We start from the raw sequence: 18490 nt of genomic DNA, 5'->3' as shown, positions 1-18490 counted from the left end.
ATGCTGAGTACAAAACACAATTCCTGGGTATAAACTGAATGTTTTTCAGCTTCCAGGATAGTACCAAAAACAACAGGGTACTGCAAGGAAATTTTCAGGAGGAACACGCTGCTTCTCCAAAGTACTGCAGGACACAGAGTAAAAAACCATCCCCTGCAGTCTCTATCTATGGAGCTCTGTGGAAATGAGGAAGATAAAATATTTCGGTAGAAAAACTTTTAATTGCACAACAGTTGGTGGGTTTAAAACTTTAAAACATGAAAAATGAGCATAAGAAGTTTCAGGACTGATTGAACACCTGCCACATAAACCACTGGCTCCAGATTGCAAGGAGAGGTGCTAATACACAACCTCCAAACACCCACATCCAGCAAGTGTCCCTGGGAACACCAGACAGGCAGATTCTGTGTTATTTTACCATGCCAAACCTGGACCTTTGGCTTCTTCAAGGTGATTAACCATTATCCAGGCACCCTCAGCAGCAAAACCTCCTGCTGAGCACTCCTTCAGCAAGCATCTTTCTTGCGGGAGAAATAAAAACCTATTCCTCTGTCCTTGTGCTGAGCTGGTCCCCTCCTGCCCCTGGGATGGGGACTTCCTCCCTGTGGCAAATGACAAGGAACAGTGAGATATTTACTGATGCTGCAGACTGGATTTGGTCACAAAGCAGTGCTGACATCCAGGGGAATGTGCACATGGAACCTCTGCCTCCCAAGTTCACCCAAAAAGGCAGGAAGGCCTGACAGGCACTGCTGTAGGCTGGGATTTAGGAAATGAGGGTTTCTGGTATGGTGAGCTAGGAAAGTTGCTCAAAATTCAACTTTTGCCTGATGGAGAAGCTTTTTGGCTTCAAGTTTCACCACTGCCTCAAAGTAGTGTCACACTAAGATGCTCCTGCAGAGTCCTTCCTCTCATCCCAGAAGGTTACTAATCCAGGCCCTCCAATAAATGAAGAAGGCTTTGCTTCCAAAAAAACTTTCCACTCATGGCAAAGGAATCTGGCCTAAAAATTTGCTACTTCACCTTGGGATTAAAACCTGAAATGGGGGCATGCTTCATTCTTCACTGACTTGGTGCAATGCTTAAATTTGAGCCTCTATAAAGTATCCTCACTCAAGAGGAAGGGAAGATGCATGGGGCAAAGGCAATATGCTGAACACTCTTATAACACATAAGCCTTGGTAACATCCATTTCCTTCCATACCCATCTCCTCCAAGAACAGTGTCCCAAGCAGCAGATAAAAGCCTTGACATATTACAGGATCAACATCTCGTTCTGCCCCCATTCTAAAGGGGAGATACACCCCAAAAGCAAAGTGCAAGGAGCAGTCCCCATATTTACAGGTCTTGCTGACTCCAGTTTGGATGCACTCAAGCAGGAAGTTGGTTGTTTTTACTTCCACCTCCTGAACAGAAATGACACTGAGCTGTTTTCTATCTAACCTGCACTGGGGGGTGATCACACCAGTGGGGGCCTTGGAGAAACCCCATCCCTCTGGCAGGGCTGCCAGGGCATGGGAGGATGCTCAGGATATGCTATTGCTAAGCCCTGCTGACTACACAAGAGGCAGCAAAAATTTACATCCTTCACCACAGCAGGTAGGACAGACAGCTACACAATCCTGGCTGCACAGTCCCTGCTGTGATGTAATGTCAGCTTGCAATAAAACAACTTTTTTTCTCTTTACACCTGAGAAAGAAGAGCAGGACTGACAGAGGCTGATGCAGAGCAGCCCCTGGAGCCCTCCCACCCCATCCCAGCCCTCCCAGTACTCACAGGCCTCTGGTGGATGTGTCTGCTCCACTCTGGGGCTGTCACCACTGGCCGTGGGTAGGTCTCACCTAGAGTTACTCCTGCCTGGGAGAGAGCAGCACTGCTCAGTGCCCAGGGGGTGTGGATGTCTGCTCCCTTTATGCCCTGCAGTTCTGGCACCCAGAGCCGGACATAATCCCCCTGCAAACAGAACCAGAGGGACAGGATCCAGTCAGTGACAATCTGTAAGTGCTTCCCAGCAAGGCTCTTTCTCAATGGGAAAGGGAGGAGCCAGATTTCCAGGTAGAGAAGATGGTGTTGTACAGCTTCAGTCACCTCTGACAAGCCTGAGCCCCTCTTGCTAAATCCTCCAGCCAGAAATAGTGCCTGAAGAGAGACCTGAATGCTGGAGCTCTTCTCCCATGCTCATACTGCAGCTAGAGGTGCATTTTCAGCACTGTCCACCTGCCCTGTTTAGGACATCCTGACATGAAATCACCCCCAAGAAGCATCCAGTGACTGAAGGAAAATAGGGTGACTAGCTCAGTGAACACTCTTTGTTCCTGAATCTCTCCTATTTAACTCTACTGCTGTGTCCTCTACTAGGACTAATTTCTCATTTCTTGTTAAATCCTGCCAGCTACAGTGTCAAAAGGCAACAGCACAGCCTGATGTAAAGCTAAGGAATAGTGTAGAAACAGGTAATCCAGTATGTGAATACTGGCTAAGCACATGGAAAGGGCAGTTTATCTGCTCCCACCATTTAAGAGAGGACAGTCAGAGGAGTTGCAGGTTTAATCTACTCTTCAGCACCTCTCAAGGAATGTTCTGTTTCTCAAGCAACTCCTGAGTTCTCCAAGAAGCTGCTCCGTGCTCAGGGAAGCATCTGTATGAGATACTGATGGGATGTGGCTGTGACCCCAAAGAAATGGTGATGAAACACTTCACACACTGACCAGGGAGGGTGTGGGGAGTCCTAGGCTCCCTGGGACCAGCAGCAGGTTGTTAAAGTGACATTGCCCTATACACAAGGGGGAACTTGCCCTACTGTTGCCCAGGAGACAGAAGAACTGATTTCATATCCACACAGCACATTGGTCTCCTCTGCTCCCTGAAAACACCACGTGTCCTTCACTGCACTCATCCTTGTAAAACAGCCGAAGAAGACTTACATTCCCATCGTAATCCAGGCCTTGTTTGATCATGTTAAACTTCCTGTTGTCCCGTGGGTTGTTGCCAATGCCAGCGCTGTATAACCAGTTGCCGTAATTGCTACAAACATCGTAATCCACCTTGAGAACAGAGGGAGGAAACAGGTCAGGAGAGCTGGGCTGGCCCTTGGTCAATCTTCTCATCCATCCTTCAGCTCAGGGGGAAAACTCCTTGAATGGGATTCACTCCAGCCAGACTGGGATGGTCAGAGCTCCCCCATGTTGGTACAGGCATCTGGCTCAGAAAAGGCTGTTTTTTACAGCTGGGATCAGCTTCCCAGGCTACTTCAATTCACAATACTTAGGTCAGCGAGACAGATAAAAGTCCAACCAAAGTCTCAGTTTCCTTTTAAAGGAAATCCTTCTCTTTCTGCCATAATTTGGCAGACTTCACAAGTAGCCCTAGCATTTGAATGCTCCTATTCCAAAAGAAAAGTATTTGAATATGAGAGAAAATTCTTTCTGACCCATTACCCAGATACCACACACTGGCAAAATCATCTCTGCAGATCCTACTAGGCAGTTTGGAGAGAAGTCTAACTCAGACTGTGCAGAGAAGCCACACAGTGCATATGAAGATACAAACAATACAAGCACTGCAGTTTTTTCCCATTGTCAAGTTATTCCTTCTCCAAACAAATAAAAAGCTCTCAAGGATGCTTATATAACATGGAGCAGGGCTTTTGGAACACTACAAATGAAAGCAGAACATGATCCCATCTGAGTGCTCTTCAGCTGGGCAGGGTGGCTTAAATCCAACACCAGAAGTTTTCCAGTTGTAGGACAATTCAAACCCTGCTCAGGAGCAGAGTGGAAGCGATAGCAAGGAGGGTCTGGGATTTCTGAGCATTCCTAGGGGTGTGTGTGCTGCAAAAGCAGCAGCTGTGGCAGAAAGAGCTGGTTCAGTGCCATTCTCTTCTCCCCTGACTGCAGCCACAGCAGCCACCAGTCCACAAAGAGATGTTTCCAAGATCTCAGCCACTCCTTGGGGTGAGGAGCATCATGCTCCAGGATGGCAGAGGGCTCAGGGAATGGGCTCTGTCAAGCTGCCCTTTCTCTGCAGAGCCAGTGAGTGCTGGGGTCAGGGTGAGCAGCAGCCAGCTCTGCTCCCTGGGCACCAGGCTTCCCCTTCCCAGCTCACTTCCTCCAGCTGCTGAGATAAGGAGGGAAGAAAGATGCAATTGGAGGCCTGATTGTGTGATTAACGTGCAGGAAAGAGTGTGTGGGAGGTGAGGGCAAATCCAAGGGGGCCTGGAGGAGGCAGGCTCATTTCCCCCCCAGCCTTGCCCCTTCCTGGCATTCTCTTCTGTTTGTTTCTCTGCCTTTCCTTGGGGCCTGACCCTGTGAATGAAATCAATGAAGTCAGAGCTGAAATATTCTCAGTTCAGGACACCAGTGGCCTCTGGCCTTTCCCCTGGCTCTGGTGGGTTGCAGAGAGCTTGTGCCTCAGTTTCCCTGCCTGTCTTGTGTGGATGGCACACACAAACACTCAGGGAGCCTTTGCTGGCAGTACTGGAGATGAAATAGGCGTTGCTTTCCTTTTCTTAGAGGCAAGTGAGACCAGTTTCAGTTCTGTACTGGCCTCTACCCTTCTACAGCCATGTCCTCCCCACCAAGCTGATGTTTCCTGTGTGCTGCTCTGGGGATGCCACCAGGTTACAGTAACAGAGCTGTGTGACACAAGATGGGCACAAGGATCAGCCTGTGCCACACCAACCTACAGTGGCCATCAGCATCTGGGGCTTGCCAAGGTGGAAGGGCCAGTGCAGCATGCTGAATTCTGCTTCCAGCAAGGCTGGGATTCATATCCTTAGGAATAAATAACACAGGCAGCATCTTTCTAGTGTGAGACCTTCCAGGTCTTCCTCACTTGTGGAATAGGACACTTGTGGAAGGCTCTTGCTCTTATCTGGAAAAGCATGAAGCTTCCAAACCCCCTTTCTGGAGGATCCTGAAGTCCTGCACCACGTTGTTGTCCAAGCCCACTGCTGCTCACAGCACCCAGATTTTCCTCTTGCAACCAAAGCCATGTCAGAGCCCAGCTCCAAGCAAGTTAAAAAAAAAAAAATCACAAAAAAAAAGTCTCTTTAAATTGCAGATATTTGCATGGCAACTGGGCTTTCTCTGCCCATTGAGCACTCTGAGTGAGTGGAAAGTTTTCTGATTGCCAATAGCGTCCTGTATTCCACAGATAAGACCTTTAATGTCAGGCTGATGTGAGTATTTGGCCTTTTTTCAGTCAGTACCAAGAGAATCCATGGGGACTGAGGTCGGAAAAGTGACCCAGCTATTTAACTGAGCTCACACAGCTGCTGATTGATATATGAGAGAGGAATTGGTGCTCCAGTTGGCAGGGAGGCCTGGAACACCCCAGAATGAAGAAGGATGCCTCCAGCATCCAGGGTGGAGCTCTGTGGAAGCTGATCCAGCTATTGTCCCTACTTGCCTGTGCTTGACTAGATGGCTTCCCAGTCAACAGCCATCAATGCGTGGACACTGTGCCAGCACACACTTCTTTTTATGTTCTATTTCTGGGCTGTCCTCCTCCCCAGTCTCTGGAGTGGGGAAATCAGAGCATTGTTAGCATAATTCATGTTTGAAAGTCTTCTCAAGTGCAGCAGATCTCTGGCTAAAACCCTACACAGAGAATCAACACTTACTTGAAGCAAACTTCCTAGCTCCTATCTTTGTTAATGGCAGCTCCACTGTGGAAAAATTCCTTTTACTTATGTGAGCTTTGGGAAGTTCACACCCTGAAAAAAGTGCCTACATGGTCTTGTACCAGCCTGAAAATTACTGATTATCACCTGTACCCTTTCTTGTAAACCAGGCCTGTCCTCCTGCCTGTCATTCAGCTCCAGGTACACAAAGGGCCCAGTCTTACCAGCAGGTATTCAAACCATTCTGCCCCCATCCTCCAGTCCAGCCCCAGGTCCTTGGTGAGGAAGCTGGCGACGTTCTGCCGTCCTCTGTTTGACATGAAGCCCGTGGCACTCAGCTCCCTCATGTTGGCATCCACAAAAGGGACCCCAGTTCTGCCCTCTGCAGAGACAAAACACAGCACTGGGGAATCAGGATGCTTTTGGGCACTCATAAACCACCCTGTGGTCATGCATTCATAGTCATTTTCATTACACTGCCAGTGCACAGCAGCAAGGAGGGATTTCAGTGTGGTTCAGCTGGAGTGCAGCCACTAAGATCCACTGGAAATTAAATGGGATATCGTACTGAAAATTAAGCTGGGGAGAAGTTTTGGCAAGAAGAAAAGGAGTATTACAGAAAAATCTCAGACTGGAAAAACAATCAGGTGGGTTGAAGGGAATTTTTCAGAGTAAAATAAATATGCAGACAACAGTGAGATGGGCCAAGAACAGAAAGATTCTTGATAGGTGACTAACAGAGGGATGCACTGGACAAATCCCCCAGGGTTAGTACCTGAAAAGTAGAGTTTGTCTGTTGTTAAGGAAAAGATTTTACAGTGCCAGGATGATTTATTTTATCCTGTGTGCAAATGGGTACACGTGGCATTAACACGAAAAAAGATACAGAGGTGTGCATTGCACTGATTCTAATACTTTAATCTGTTGGTCCCTCCAAGTTTTGAGATATTATCCTTGCTATTCTTGTTACAACAACAAAGTTATAACAGCTAAAGAAAAGGCTGTGGGACTACAAAAGATGTGATTTAGTCTAAATGTATTGTAACCTTGTAACCAAAAGCAAACAGAACCAAACATAGCAGGCATGGCAATCTGATACTGATAAGAAGGGCTGGTCAGCCTCTGTGTGACTAAACAGAAGGGACCAGCAGGTCACAAACACTCCCTGCTGGGCAGGAAAATCTACCTGCAGTGCACCTCCCAAAGCAGGGCATCCCTGTGGGCTGCTCCTGTGTGGTGTTCAGCCTGGGAAGGGAAGCCACACACATTGATACCTTGGTGATGCCAGTTTAAATGCCAGCCCTGACCATGCTGGCAGCTCCCCTACAGAGACCTGAGCCAGTGTTAAGGTACCTGTGAGCCCCAACAGACACGTGGAGAACACAACACACCCAGCCACACCTGGGGTTTCTACTGACCTTTCCAACAGTCGAAGAGCTGAAGGTCCTTTTTCCAAGGGATCTCTTTACTTTGAAGCCCTGTGCAGGAAAATAATGACCTGCTGATGAAGAAATACTGACACAATCAGTTATTTATAGCACAACACAGCCAGGGGTGCTTGGCTGACACGGGGCATGAGGGTGAAGCTCAGCCTCTCAGTGCCATTACAAACAAACCTTCTGCACAGGTTTAGAGATGATCCAGTCCTCCCCTCAAGTGTTGCAAAGGGGTGTCTTTTGCACACAGAGAGTGCTCAAGCCCTAATGGATTTTGTCTGTTTGTTTGGCTGATTTTTTTTTTTATCTTTTTTAATTAAACATGACTCAGACCTCACAAGTGGACAGAGATGTACTCTGGCCCACGCTGGTATTTTCTTTTATCAGTTTTACTCCAGGACAATGTTTATATGAAATCTGTTCCTATAGCAGGTATTACACCCAGAACTACCTGGCAGAAGCCCCAGGTAACACTTTGCCCCTGCAAATGGGATATGAACAGATGAGGGGATGATTTAATGTTTGCAGGATCCGGGGACAATTATGGCCTTCTGTGCAGTGCAGCAGGGACAACTCAGCTCTAGCTACAAACATTCAAGATCAGGCCCATCCAATGCCATCAGAACAGCCACACAGGCCTGGCAGATGTGACACAGGCCCTGAGAGAGACGTGTCCCTCTGCAGCCACAGCTGGATGCCAGGCAGGCTGCCCTGGAGCATCTAAGCCAGTGCTGCATCACCTGCAGAGCAGCTCACCCAGCACAGGCATCTCCTGCAGGGTCTCCTGACACATGGGCTGGGTATTTGTTGCTGCACTGAGTGTTCAGACCCTCATTTCATGTTCCTGTCACTGGGGCTGGAGCTGAATCCCATTCTGATTTTAGATATGTAGTGCAATATCCAATTTCTTGGGATTCACCCTGCTGGCTCAGTTCCTGCCCTGTCCCAGGTCCTCTGAGAACTCGGGCAAGCCTGAAGCCTGGATCCTGCTGAAAGGTGCAATATCTCTGGAAACAGCATCTTCACTCTCCTTGTGCTGCTCTCTCCCACAAACACGTGTCAGTAAGACTCCAAATCTAATCAAATCTAAAGATTTGGGGATCAGTGTCCAGCACTGTGGTGCTGAGACAGTTTTGTGCTAACAGAGAGTTCCCAGCAGCATCCCAGGGTGGTGATACAAGCACCACGAGAGGAACTTTTGTAGAACTTAATTCCAATAGCCTCTTCTCTTACTTTCCCTGTTGTAAGAGAGTACCTTTCCCCCCTAAATGTGGTGAACCATACACACCTCTTAATGAGAAAATCCTCCTGCCGTACTTCAGGGCCACAAAGTGAAAGTAATCCCTCCACAGCAATTCAAACAGGACCCTGAAACACAGAGCCACCTCAGTATTACACTGTGGGTCAGATATGATTACTGAACGAGGGTTTTCCTTCCATACAACCCATCATTAACACCATGAGAGTTTATCCACAATGAGCAGTCTCAGGGACCTTCCCTGTGGCACCAGTTCTTTCCCCAAGCCTGCTTACCTGGCTTACAGGGAAAGCAAACTCTGCATGAATCACCTGGAAGCTTTCCTTAGCTCACATGCAGGAGGCAGAGTTTCAGGAAATATGTCCCTCCTCCATCCCTGGTGGGATGTAATTCTCCACAGAGCAGGGAGAGGGCCTCGTTCAGCTTCACACTTCCACAGGAAGGAGAACATGCCTGAGAGCTTTGCATTGATTTAAGCAGTAACCTTTGCAAGGGACTCTGAGACACCTTTCAAAGCTGGTTTACAGTGCTCCAGCCCATTAGATCAGATGACAGGCCCATGGGAAAAAAAAAGGACTGTTTTATATAAAAACTTTTATATAAAAGAGCTTTTTATAAAATGATGGCACATCAGCCTCAGAGACCTGCTTCAACTCTATGCCATATGGGAAGCACTCTGCTCAGCTGATTTTTAGGCTGACAAGATCCTTCTGGATAATCTGGTTATGGAACAGAATCACAGAATTAGGGATTCAGTTAGGTTGGAAAAGACCTCTGAGACCATCCTGACCCATCTATGACCAAACACCACCGTGTCAACCAGAACATGGCACTGAGTCCAGTCTTCCCTTAAATACCTTCAGGGACAGTGACTCCACCACCTCCCTGGCAAATCCACTCCCATGTCTAATCACCTTTCAGTGAAGAAATTCCTCCTAATGTCCAGCCTGAACAGGACACTGTCTAAATCCTAAAAAGCAGTGTCATAACACTGAGGTTCAACGAGTCCCTCATGCAGCCACCATGACCTGTACTTCATTGTACAATTAACTTCTTGGGAGCTTGACAGTTTCATTTTTATAATTACTGAACACTTCAAAATGCTAAAATCACCATGGCATGCCAGCTGCCAGCAGGCTGGCTGACTGTTAGATGGAAAACAGGAGTTATGTTCATTTCTTGAAATCTTTCCTTATTTAATCGTCTTTGAAGTTAAAAAACCCCAAACATCCACTTGATGGGTGTTGGTATTTTATCTGTCATTTGAATTTTAATGAAACTGAGCATTTTAGCCAGAATGGTTGGCAGTGTTCTGCCTGCTCTTCACCAACCACTGTGCTGTTTGACATGTTGCAAATGTAACAAACCAAAATGAATATTTAGTTCTAGCGGTTGCACAGACGTTGTGGGTTGGGATTTTTCCCATTCAGGTGTAGCGTCAGGCCAGGCTCTACCACGAACCTGTTTCTCTGTCAGAATTCCAGGTTCTGATTCAGTGTCTGGGCAGATCTGAACAAGTTCAAGGCCAGCCCAGGGATGGATAACCTGAGAGGTGAGGAGGAGCACGGTGACAAGATGGGATGCATTAAACCCAATTCCCAGTGCCCTCCTCCCCTCTGCTCTGACGTGGTGGTCACAGCCAGGCAGCTGAGCAACCACAGGGCCACTTGCTGGACTTGTGGCCATGAGACCTTCAAACATCATGAGATTTGCATGAGTCACACAGTCACTGAGACTTTGGGGCTCATGTCCCCGGTCTGAGAAACCATTTGGCTTTTATTTGTAAACTCTCCTTCCTTCTCATTTAGCCCAGAACAACAACACAGAGACGGATGGTGCTGATTTGCTGAGATTGTTTTCCAAAATCATGAGCCACGCTTTCCCAGCAATAATCATGACAACTGGCATTCATAATCTTTACTTACAAAGTGCCTACAGCCCCTGGGTGTCAAAGACAGAGTAATAAATCTGCACTGAAAGAGAACTACAGTGCAACCCAGAGGAACCAGCCAGCAGGCACAGGAAAAACAAACATTAATTACAAAGAGAGTCAACAAATCACTTTCCTGTGCCTAAAATGCCAGGCTCCTTCTCAGAGAAAATAAGCCATGCTGATGGTGCAAAGACATACCAGGATGTGCTCTGATTTGCTGTTCTCTCTCTCTCATACTTCTGGATCTGCTCATAGATGTATCGAGGTGAGATGCAGCCCAGTGCCAGCCTGAAAGCAGAGGAGTGATGTCCTGAGTGCCACGCAGGACTGACAGCTTGGTGTCAGCTCAGAGGGAGAAGAGGGGCAGTTTTGTGTCAAGAGGTGTTGTCTAAAACTTCTGTTCGGCTTGCAGTTCTGACCCTGACTTCCTAAATGGCTCTAGTCAGTTGTAACTTCTCTGCAACTCTTCAAGAAGGAGAATTCTCTTCCAAGAATCAAAATCCTCCCCTTCCTGGGGTATGACTGTTACAGGAGTCTCCAAGCTACGAAGATAAATCAGTTTACTCAAGTTTGGCAAGTTTTGCCTAAATTATTTAACCCAATGACAAACCCAGAAAAGAATCTCAAATGTCACCCTCTGCATCACATGTCCTACCTGTCCTTTTACCACAAACCTCCTTATCCTATGCCCAGGGCTCCTTTTCCTGCAGAACCTCAGTGGCTCGTTTGAGCAATCACAGGAGGCAAGTGACTGCTGAAAACCTGAGCCTTGGCAGGAAAACTAGGGAATCAAACCCTGCTCTGGCATTTCAACCCACTGGGCTCCTTCCATTTGTTCCAAATCAGTGCTGAGGCCAAGACAGGAAAGAACTTGCAGACTCCAACCCCATCATAGAGGGTGATAAAGAACAACTTTTACCTTGCTTTTCCTGGAAATGCCTTTTCTGCCATTTCCACTACACCTTGTGAAAACACTGGATGTTCAAATTAATTGGGGGAAACAGGAAGAAAGGCTTTGAAGAGTTTTTCCTTAATTGCTGACCAGCTCTAATGGCCAGCATGAGATGGGAATGACTGGCTGCAACTTGAACTGCTCTGATTTTAATTACATGACAGAGAGACATTTTGGGGCAGGCAGAACAGGACTGTTTGCTCTGAGCAAATGGGCAGCTTGGAAAAACTGAAGTGGAGGCCACAAATAACAAACTTCCACAGAGCCAGCAGTCCTGGGACCCCGAAGTGCCACCAGATGGAGCCATCCACTGCAACCATCAAAGCACAAAGCTCGTTGGAAACAAGAAATCCTGACCTGCAACAGCCTCAGAAATTTGGTTCTCATTGAAATTCTGTTAGGAGAATTCAGATGCTCTCAGCTTAGGCTGAACTGGGTTCTGCTGCTGCAATTCCAGACTGGAATTAACTCTGCCTCCTTCCAGCAGCAGGGACTAAAGCCCCTAATTAAAAATCAAGATATTAATCTGAACAAAAGATCCTTTTCAACAGGAATAATCAGAAGTCTCTTCACCCCGCAGAAGGAGAATATCAGTGAGGTGAGGTGACTTGCCCCAGAGTATTCAGGAAGCCAAGCCTGGGCTGAGTTCTGCTACAGCCCTACCACCACACTGAAGCTGTGCTGCCTCTCTGCCTCTCCCTTTCCCACACAAAGCAAATGGTGAGTCCCTGCTGCTCCCTTGTCCACACTGATGCTCCCAGAACACCCAGATCTCAGCAAAGTTCTGCCTCTCTGCAGCACTTCCAGGGACGTGCAGCCTCAGAGCTGCTCTACCACAACAGAAAGGTCCAAAGGAACCACATCTAGATCCCTGCCCGTGCCCAGCAGCACTCAGCAGGCAGGTAACATCACTTTGGGGTGGAAGCAGAAAAGGATTTCCCAGTCTTAACAAAAACTTTTACCATGGTGCGAATTTGGTTGAGTAATCCATTCCCACCAGCTCGTTCCGAGTCTCCTTGTAAGAAGCAACCAGGTTCTATGAGAGCAAAAGAACAAAAGGTTTCAATACTTTACAAACAACCCGCTAAATGTTCTTTCCTTCTGGAGCCAGAGCAATCTGGCAGGGCTGGGCTCCCTCTCATGGCTGCCTGCGAGGATTGCACAGCTGCCCAATTCCTGCCTCCAGCACACAGGCATGGATCAGGCCAGCAGTTTTCATTCCAGCTCTGGGGTGTGTGTCACAAGCTGTGCTCCCCATTTCAGCCTGTGGCACGTTTCTTTCTACAAGCTGTGCTGCTCCCTGCCCATTCCCATCTGATTCTGGATCAAAAACCCACTGAAAAGCACCAGTGGAACTGGCAGCCTTGTGGTTTGTGGGTTACAGAAGCAGTGTGACAGCACCCAACACTCAGCTGCAGGAACCCTGACTGCTGCTGTTTCTGTGCCCCACACATTTACAGCAGGATGCAGATCTTCCATGTCCTGAGCATTCCATGGACAATGCAGAGGACATAGGGAAGACCAATCTCTCCTTGGTCACCCTCACTGCACAGGTTACAGTCCCTAAAGGGCAGTTGTAGCTCACTGGGGAAGTAAATTACAACAAAAAGAAGGAAGAGGTTTTCCAGCTCTGATTATATTAATGCTTGACCAAGAGCAGAAGCCAAGCACACTTGTACTCATTTTGGTTGGGATGGAGTTAATTTTCTTCATTGTAGCTATTGTGGGGCTGTTTTGGATTTGTGCTGAAAACAGTGCAGAGAGCACACCAATGTTTTCCTTACTGCAGAGCAGAGCTCACACAGCCTCAAGGCCCTTTCTGCTTCTCTCACCACCCCACCCTGAGGAGGCTGGGGGTGCACAAGGATTTGGAAGAGGACACAGCTGGGACAGCCGACCCCAGCTGACCCAAATGATGTCATGCTCAGCATATAAAGCTGGAAGTCAGGATGTTTGGAGTGATGCCATTTGTCTTCCCAAGTAACTGTGGTGGAGCTGTGCTTTCTTGAGGATGGCTGAACTGAACCCACCTGCCCACTGGTGGGAAGCATTAAATGAATCCTTACCTTGCTTTGCCTGTGCATGCAGCTTTTGCTTTCCCTATAAAATGGTCTTTAACTCAACACGTGACTTTTCTCACTTTAATCCTTCTAAATCTCTCCTTCATCTCACTGGCAGGAACTGAGGGAGCAGCTGCTGTAGGGCTGAGCTGCCTCATGGGCTTAAACCAGGACAATGCTCCCCAAAAGCAAAGGAATGCAGGAATTTGGGAAACACAGCCGAAAGGATGCCCTGGGGGCTGTTCCAGTGAGGCGCTGGGAACACCACACTTTTAACCCATCTCAGCTGGAGAGGTGCTCCCTCCTTTATCCAGAAAGCTCCTTGTGGTCTGATGCTGTTGGAAATCAGCACATGTACCTTTGGATTCAGACAAGGCAAATTCAAAAAAGTTCCTCAAACTAGACCAGAAAGAAGTTCAAAAACTGTCTGACAAAATGCAGTCAGCAGGAGCCTCACTCCACCAAAGCAAGGAAGTTGTCATTATTGGCTGGAAGATTTTAAACCAGACTACAGAAACCTCCCACTATTTATAACTGTGAGCAGAACTCACCCCAGTTGCAATTCCAGCCCTTCAGGCCACTTTTCACTCCTCCAAAACAGAGGAACTAATTGCTGATGATGTGGGACATGAGCATAGAAGAAGCAAATCAAGGTAAAGCAGCTAAAAAGTTTTGTCCCCAGTCCCAGAAACTAATGGGAAAAAACACTTCAGAGAGATGGCCAATAAACTAGGTTTCTAAGTATTTGACTTACATTCCCCAGTCCCAGATGAGTTCTTTTTGGTGTAGTTTGTCTCTCTGAAAAACTGAAATAATGCTAATTCCCTCCCCTGTTAAGTTTTATACAGGAGCATAGGAAATATTATTAGGAAGTGAAATTGCAGCCTCACCCATTTGCACAGCCATGTGTACAAGGGGGAGGATGTAGGCAAGGAAATGTAAGAGTTACCGTGTCCCAAAAATAATATTGCAGCCTCATTAAAGCCTGGGTCTCTCCTCCACTGCAGGGGAAGGCTGTTCGTGGATCAGTCACAGGATCTGCCACATAAAACACCAACACTTGTTACCCCCTGGGAACACATCTCCAAGGCAGGGAGCATAAAACCCAGGGATGCTCAGCAGTGGGGATGTCTGCTTTGGGGGCAGAAAAGACTATGTGTTCTTCCTTTAAAATAAGGGTCATATCAAGCACATTAAAAATCACTAAGAGAATGTTTCCTACCCAGCTGCAGGGCAGCTCCTCCACACAGGGAATTTATTTTCATTTCCAGTGTGACTGAACTGAGGCTTAGTTACAGTTTGAAGGGCAACCACTGCCTCTGTGTTTTGGTAAGAGATGTATCGTGGAATCACAGAATAGTTTGGGTTGGAGGGGACATTAAGATCATCTCATTCTACCCCCTGCCATGAGCAGGGACACCTTCCACTATCCCAGGTTGCTCCAAGCCCTGTCCAGCCTGGCCTTGGACACTTCCAATGATGGCCCATCCACAGCTTCTCTGGGCAGCCTGTGCCAGGGCCTCTCCACCCTCACAGGGAAGAATTTCTTCTTCATATCTAATCTAAATCTACTCTCTTTTAATTTGAAGACAAATATCTGCCTAACCCTGCAACTAAAGACAGATGCTTCTACAGCACCTCCCAAACTGAAAGGGCCTTGACAATCCAATCATCCTTAGGGACTGCATTTCATGTGTCTCTCAAGCACTAGTTGCCTCTGCATTTTTACAAAAAGACTTCTTTTTTCTGTGACAGAATATAATATGCACTGCAAGATGTTTGGTTTGCATTAACCATCAGAGCTCAAGTGCAGCCACTGCAGGTACCTACTTCACCCTGGCTGAACATCTGGGAATCTGGGGCAGCAGGAAGCCACATTTGTAAACCCCATTTTTCAAAACAGATCTAAGCAGCATGTCATCAGAGCAACTTCCAAATTAAGTTTTTTCTCACCCTTCTGTCCAAAATCCTCCATTGTAGGGATAGTCCCTTCTTCCAGCCCTGGAGCCAGGGGTTTGAGCTGATCTGCCATCCTCAGGGTTGGCCTGACCTTGGCCCTGGATTCCAGCTCTTTTCGGAAGTGGGTGTAGACATCAGGTAACCTGCACAGACAGGAGCAGTCATGGCACTGCCCTGGCCCCTCCACACACCACACACCCCTTCCTCAGCAGCAGGATTAGCATTCCAGGCTGTCCTCCCAGGTTTGTGATGCCTGTTTGAACACAGCCAGGCACAATAGGGGCGGGTGCCCCGGGGATAACAGCTCAGCCCTTCGCCCAATTTCTTTCTGCTTCTGATGCAAATCGTGCCTTTTCAATTTAAGGCGTGCCTTGGTTAGGTTCACCTAACTGCTGATTAACACAGCTGATCTCAGTGTAAAAATCTTCATCCTCCTGGTGCCTTTTCAGTCAAAGGAGAAAAACAGGCATTTTTATGGCCTCACTTGTCCACCCTTATTATTTACATTTTCTCCAGAATTACATGAATCACTCAACTCCATTAACTACACTTCAAGTGACTACTGAGGGAGCATGAAGAGTACACACACCAAAGGGGGGATGGAAGTAAATCATCTCTTAGGTTCCTTCCAACCCAAACCATGTAATGGTTCTATGAAGTTGCTTCAGGTGAAGTTTAGATTGGCTATTAGGAAAAGTTTCTTCACAGAAAGGGTGGTCAGGCTGGAAGAAGCTGTCCAGGGAAATGGTGGAGTCACTGTTCCTGGAGGATTTAAAAGATGTGCAAATGTGGCATTGAAGGACACGGTTTACTGATGGGCTTGGCTTAGTTAATGGTTTGATTTGATGATCTTAAGAGGACTGGAAAAGACCTCTGGTCAGACACACACCTTGGCTTTATACATACAAAAACATAAATCCTACTAGTGCAGAGGGTTGAATGTGCTGCTCCACCTTTGTGTGCCTGAGCATGACAGCACTGTTCCATAAAAGCCAAAACAGATGGACTAACAGGTCCTTTGTCTGTGGGACCAGAGGACTGGGAGCCCTCCTGAGTGAGAAACAAAGGGGACAGTGGAGGGGTGACAGCACAGAGCAGCCCACCTGTCAATAGGCCTGAAGGGAAGATCATCCCGATGGTACAGCGTGGAGCCCCAAAACGTCTGAATCTTCACCCCGTGCTGCCTACACACCTGGCACAGCCCCTTCTCCACATCCAGCTCCTCCTGCGTGGCCTAGAGAACAAAACAGTGAAGCCAGGGCTGCACAAATGCAGCTCCCACATGCACAAAGACGCTGGTCTTGCCCTCCACATTACCTTCATCCCTTTGGCCCATCGAGGACTCCCACTCAGGGAGTCCCCATCCCAGGAACTCCCCAGTGTCCCCAAAGTTAACAACACCACAGCCAAGAAAGGCTCTGAACACGCAGGATCTGCATCACCACTTGGTCATGGAAGAAACCTTCACAGCATAATTTTATCTTTTAATTGTGTCACTTAAGCGTTTCCCTTACCTCTTCATGGAAAACCACAGCGGTGACAGAGCCCAGCTGAGTAATCAGATCACAGACCACATCTTCCGGCTTCCCCTTCCTCACAACCAGGGTACTGAAATACAAAGTAGTGCCCTGAAATAGGTTTGATGTTATTGTTATTTATGTGTACAAGAGGCCATCATCCCAGCCCAGGCAGGCACTCCTGGTGTCCTAGTTTTCTATGGAGCACAGACAGCGTGTGGAGGCACACAGACAGGATTTAACCAGCCTGCATTTTTTAGGAGCCCCTGAACAGAGCTTGTAAGCCTCTGGGGCTTAGTTTGTGTCAAACACATTTCTGCCATTCTGCATGCCATAGAAAGGATGACTGGGCACCAAGCCAGGCTGTTACCTAAAAGTGAATCTGTTCATCCTCACACACTAAAGAGATTCATGGGATGGCTGATCCACCTTCTCCAAGTTTCTCAGAGAGGTTGTTCCATCCCTGGAAATATTCAAGGCCAGACTGAACAGGGCTCTGAACCAGATCTGGTTGAAGATGTCCCCTGCTCATTGCAGGGGGTTGGACTAGATGGCCTTTAAAGGTCTCTTCCAGCCCAAACTATTCTATGGCACTTTGCTCTACAAAGACAGGTATCACCTGGTAATGGATCATCCAGGCCCTGGTCTACCCCAGTTATGGTCCTAAAGGCATTATAAACAAGGATATCCAAGTCTAGAGACTCGGCTTAGTGGGACAGGGTATAAAGAAATGTAACTCTCCAGTCTCAGAAGCCAGCATCCACGCTGGTCTATCTCAAACCAGCTCCCAGAGACAAGGAAGGCTCCAGGCCACAGTGGTTAATGTAATTGCCCACAACTCAAAATCCTGTTTCCCACTGTCAGCACTCTGGGCAAAGCACTCAAGGCTGACACCTCAAGGCTCATCTGGGACACCTCAAAAAGCAAAACCCCCGTGGCACAGAGCCTGTGCAGGTGACCACAGCAGGTCACCTCAACAGCAGCTACACACACATGGCACCCGACTGTATCTAACAGAGGGGCCGTGTCTCTCTGAAACAAGCCACCACCAGAGCCCAGAGCACCCAACACGATCCGAGCCACAGCACAGACAGGTATGTGCTGAAAAAGAGCAGGAAAACAGAAACCTGTTATTTACACGGCGCTTTCTCAACTACCTTCCTTTTTTCTTGAGCGTTTCCCTCAGATCCTTCACACTTTCCAGCAAAAACCGGAGCCTGTGGGGCCCCGTCTTCGGCAGCCCGTAGCAGTGTGTGCCCAGGTAGTGCCGCGGGTCGAAGCAGTACAGGGGAATCAGGAAATCCGCCTTGTGCTGAGCCCAGTGCAGCACCTGGAAGCACAGAGCGGCCCGGGGCAGGATGCAGGGAGAATCCCTCTCCATCGTGCCCAACAGCAGCCGTGTCCCCACGGAATCCCCCGGCGGTCCTCACCTGGTTGTCGTGGGCGCGCAGATCGCAGCGCAGCAGGCAGATGGCCGCTGTCCCCGACATTGTCCCTCGCTGTGGCCTCTGCCACCTCGCCCGGCCCGGCTCGGGGTCTCTGTGCCCGGCCCCTCATCCCGCCCCGCCGGGGAGGAGCCGTCCTGCCTCCGGATCGCCGCGTCCGCCCCAGCGCATCCCGTGGGACGGGCGGGTCCCGGCCCTGAGGGCGCTTCCCTGGGTCTGGAGTCCCCGGAATGTCCCCAGAGCCCGGCCCCGGCCGGTCGCTCTTATTGCCGGGTGGTTTTTTTTTTTTTTCTTGGTTATTTTTTT

The 18490-nt window shown here is 48.3% G+C and overlaps 1 protein-coding gene across 1 annotated transcript; it reads right to left on the bottom strand.

Annotated features, from left to right (window-relative positions):
- Positions 1-205: 205 nt before the first annotated feature.
- LOC136362515 (cryptochrome DASH-like) lies at positions 206-18264 on the bottom strand. The gene is made up of 14 exons (XM_066321170.1): positions 18170-18264; positions 17897-18069; positions 16737-16830; positions 16326-16456; positions 15217-15365; positions 14213-14301; positions 12166-12239; positions 10450-10539; positions 8349-8428; positions 7043-7102; positions 5849-6006; positions 2926-3045; positions 1780-1954; positions 206-604 (listed from the first exon to the last, which is right to left on the bottom strand). The coding sequence occupies exons 1-14, from the start codon at positions 18227-18229 to the stop codon at positions 507-509; spliced, it is 1551 nt and encodes a 516-aa protein (XP_066177267.1). The 5' UTR covers positions 18230-18264; the 3' UTR covers positions 206-506.
- Positions 18265-18490: the final 226 nt, after the last annotated feature.

This window comes from Sylvia atricapilla, chromosome 1, assembly GCF_009819655.1.
Source record: "Sylvia atricapilla isolate bSylAtr1 chromosome 1, bSylAtr1.pri, whole genome shotgun sequence".
Classification (NCBI taxonomy): Eukaryota; Metazoa; Chordata; class Aves; order Passeriformes; family Sylviidae; genus Sylvia; species Sylvia atricapilla.
The sequence above is the reverse complement of the archived record's forward strand: the minus strand, read 5'-3'. Positions and strand labels throughout refer to the sequence as shown.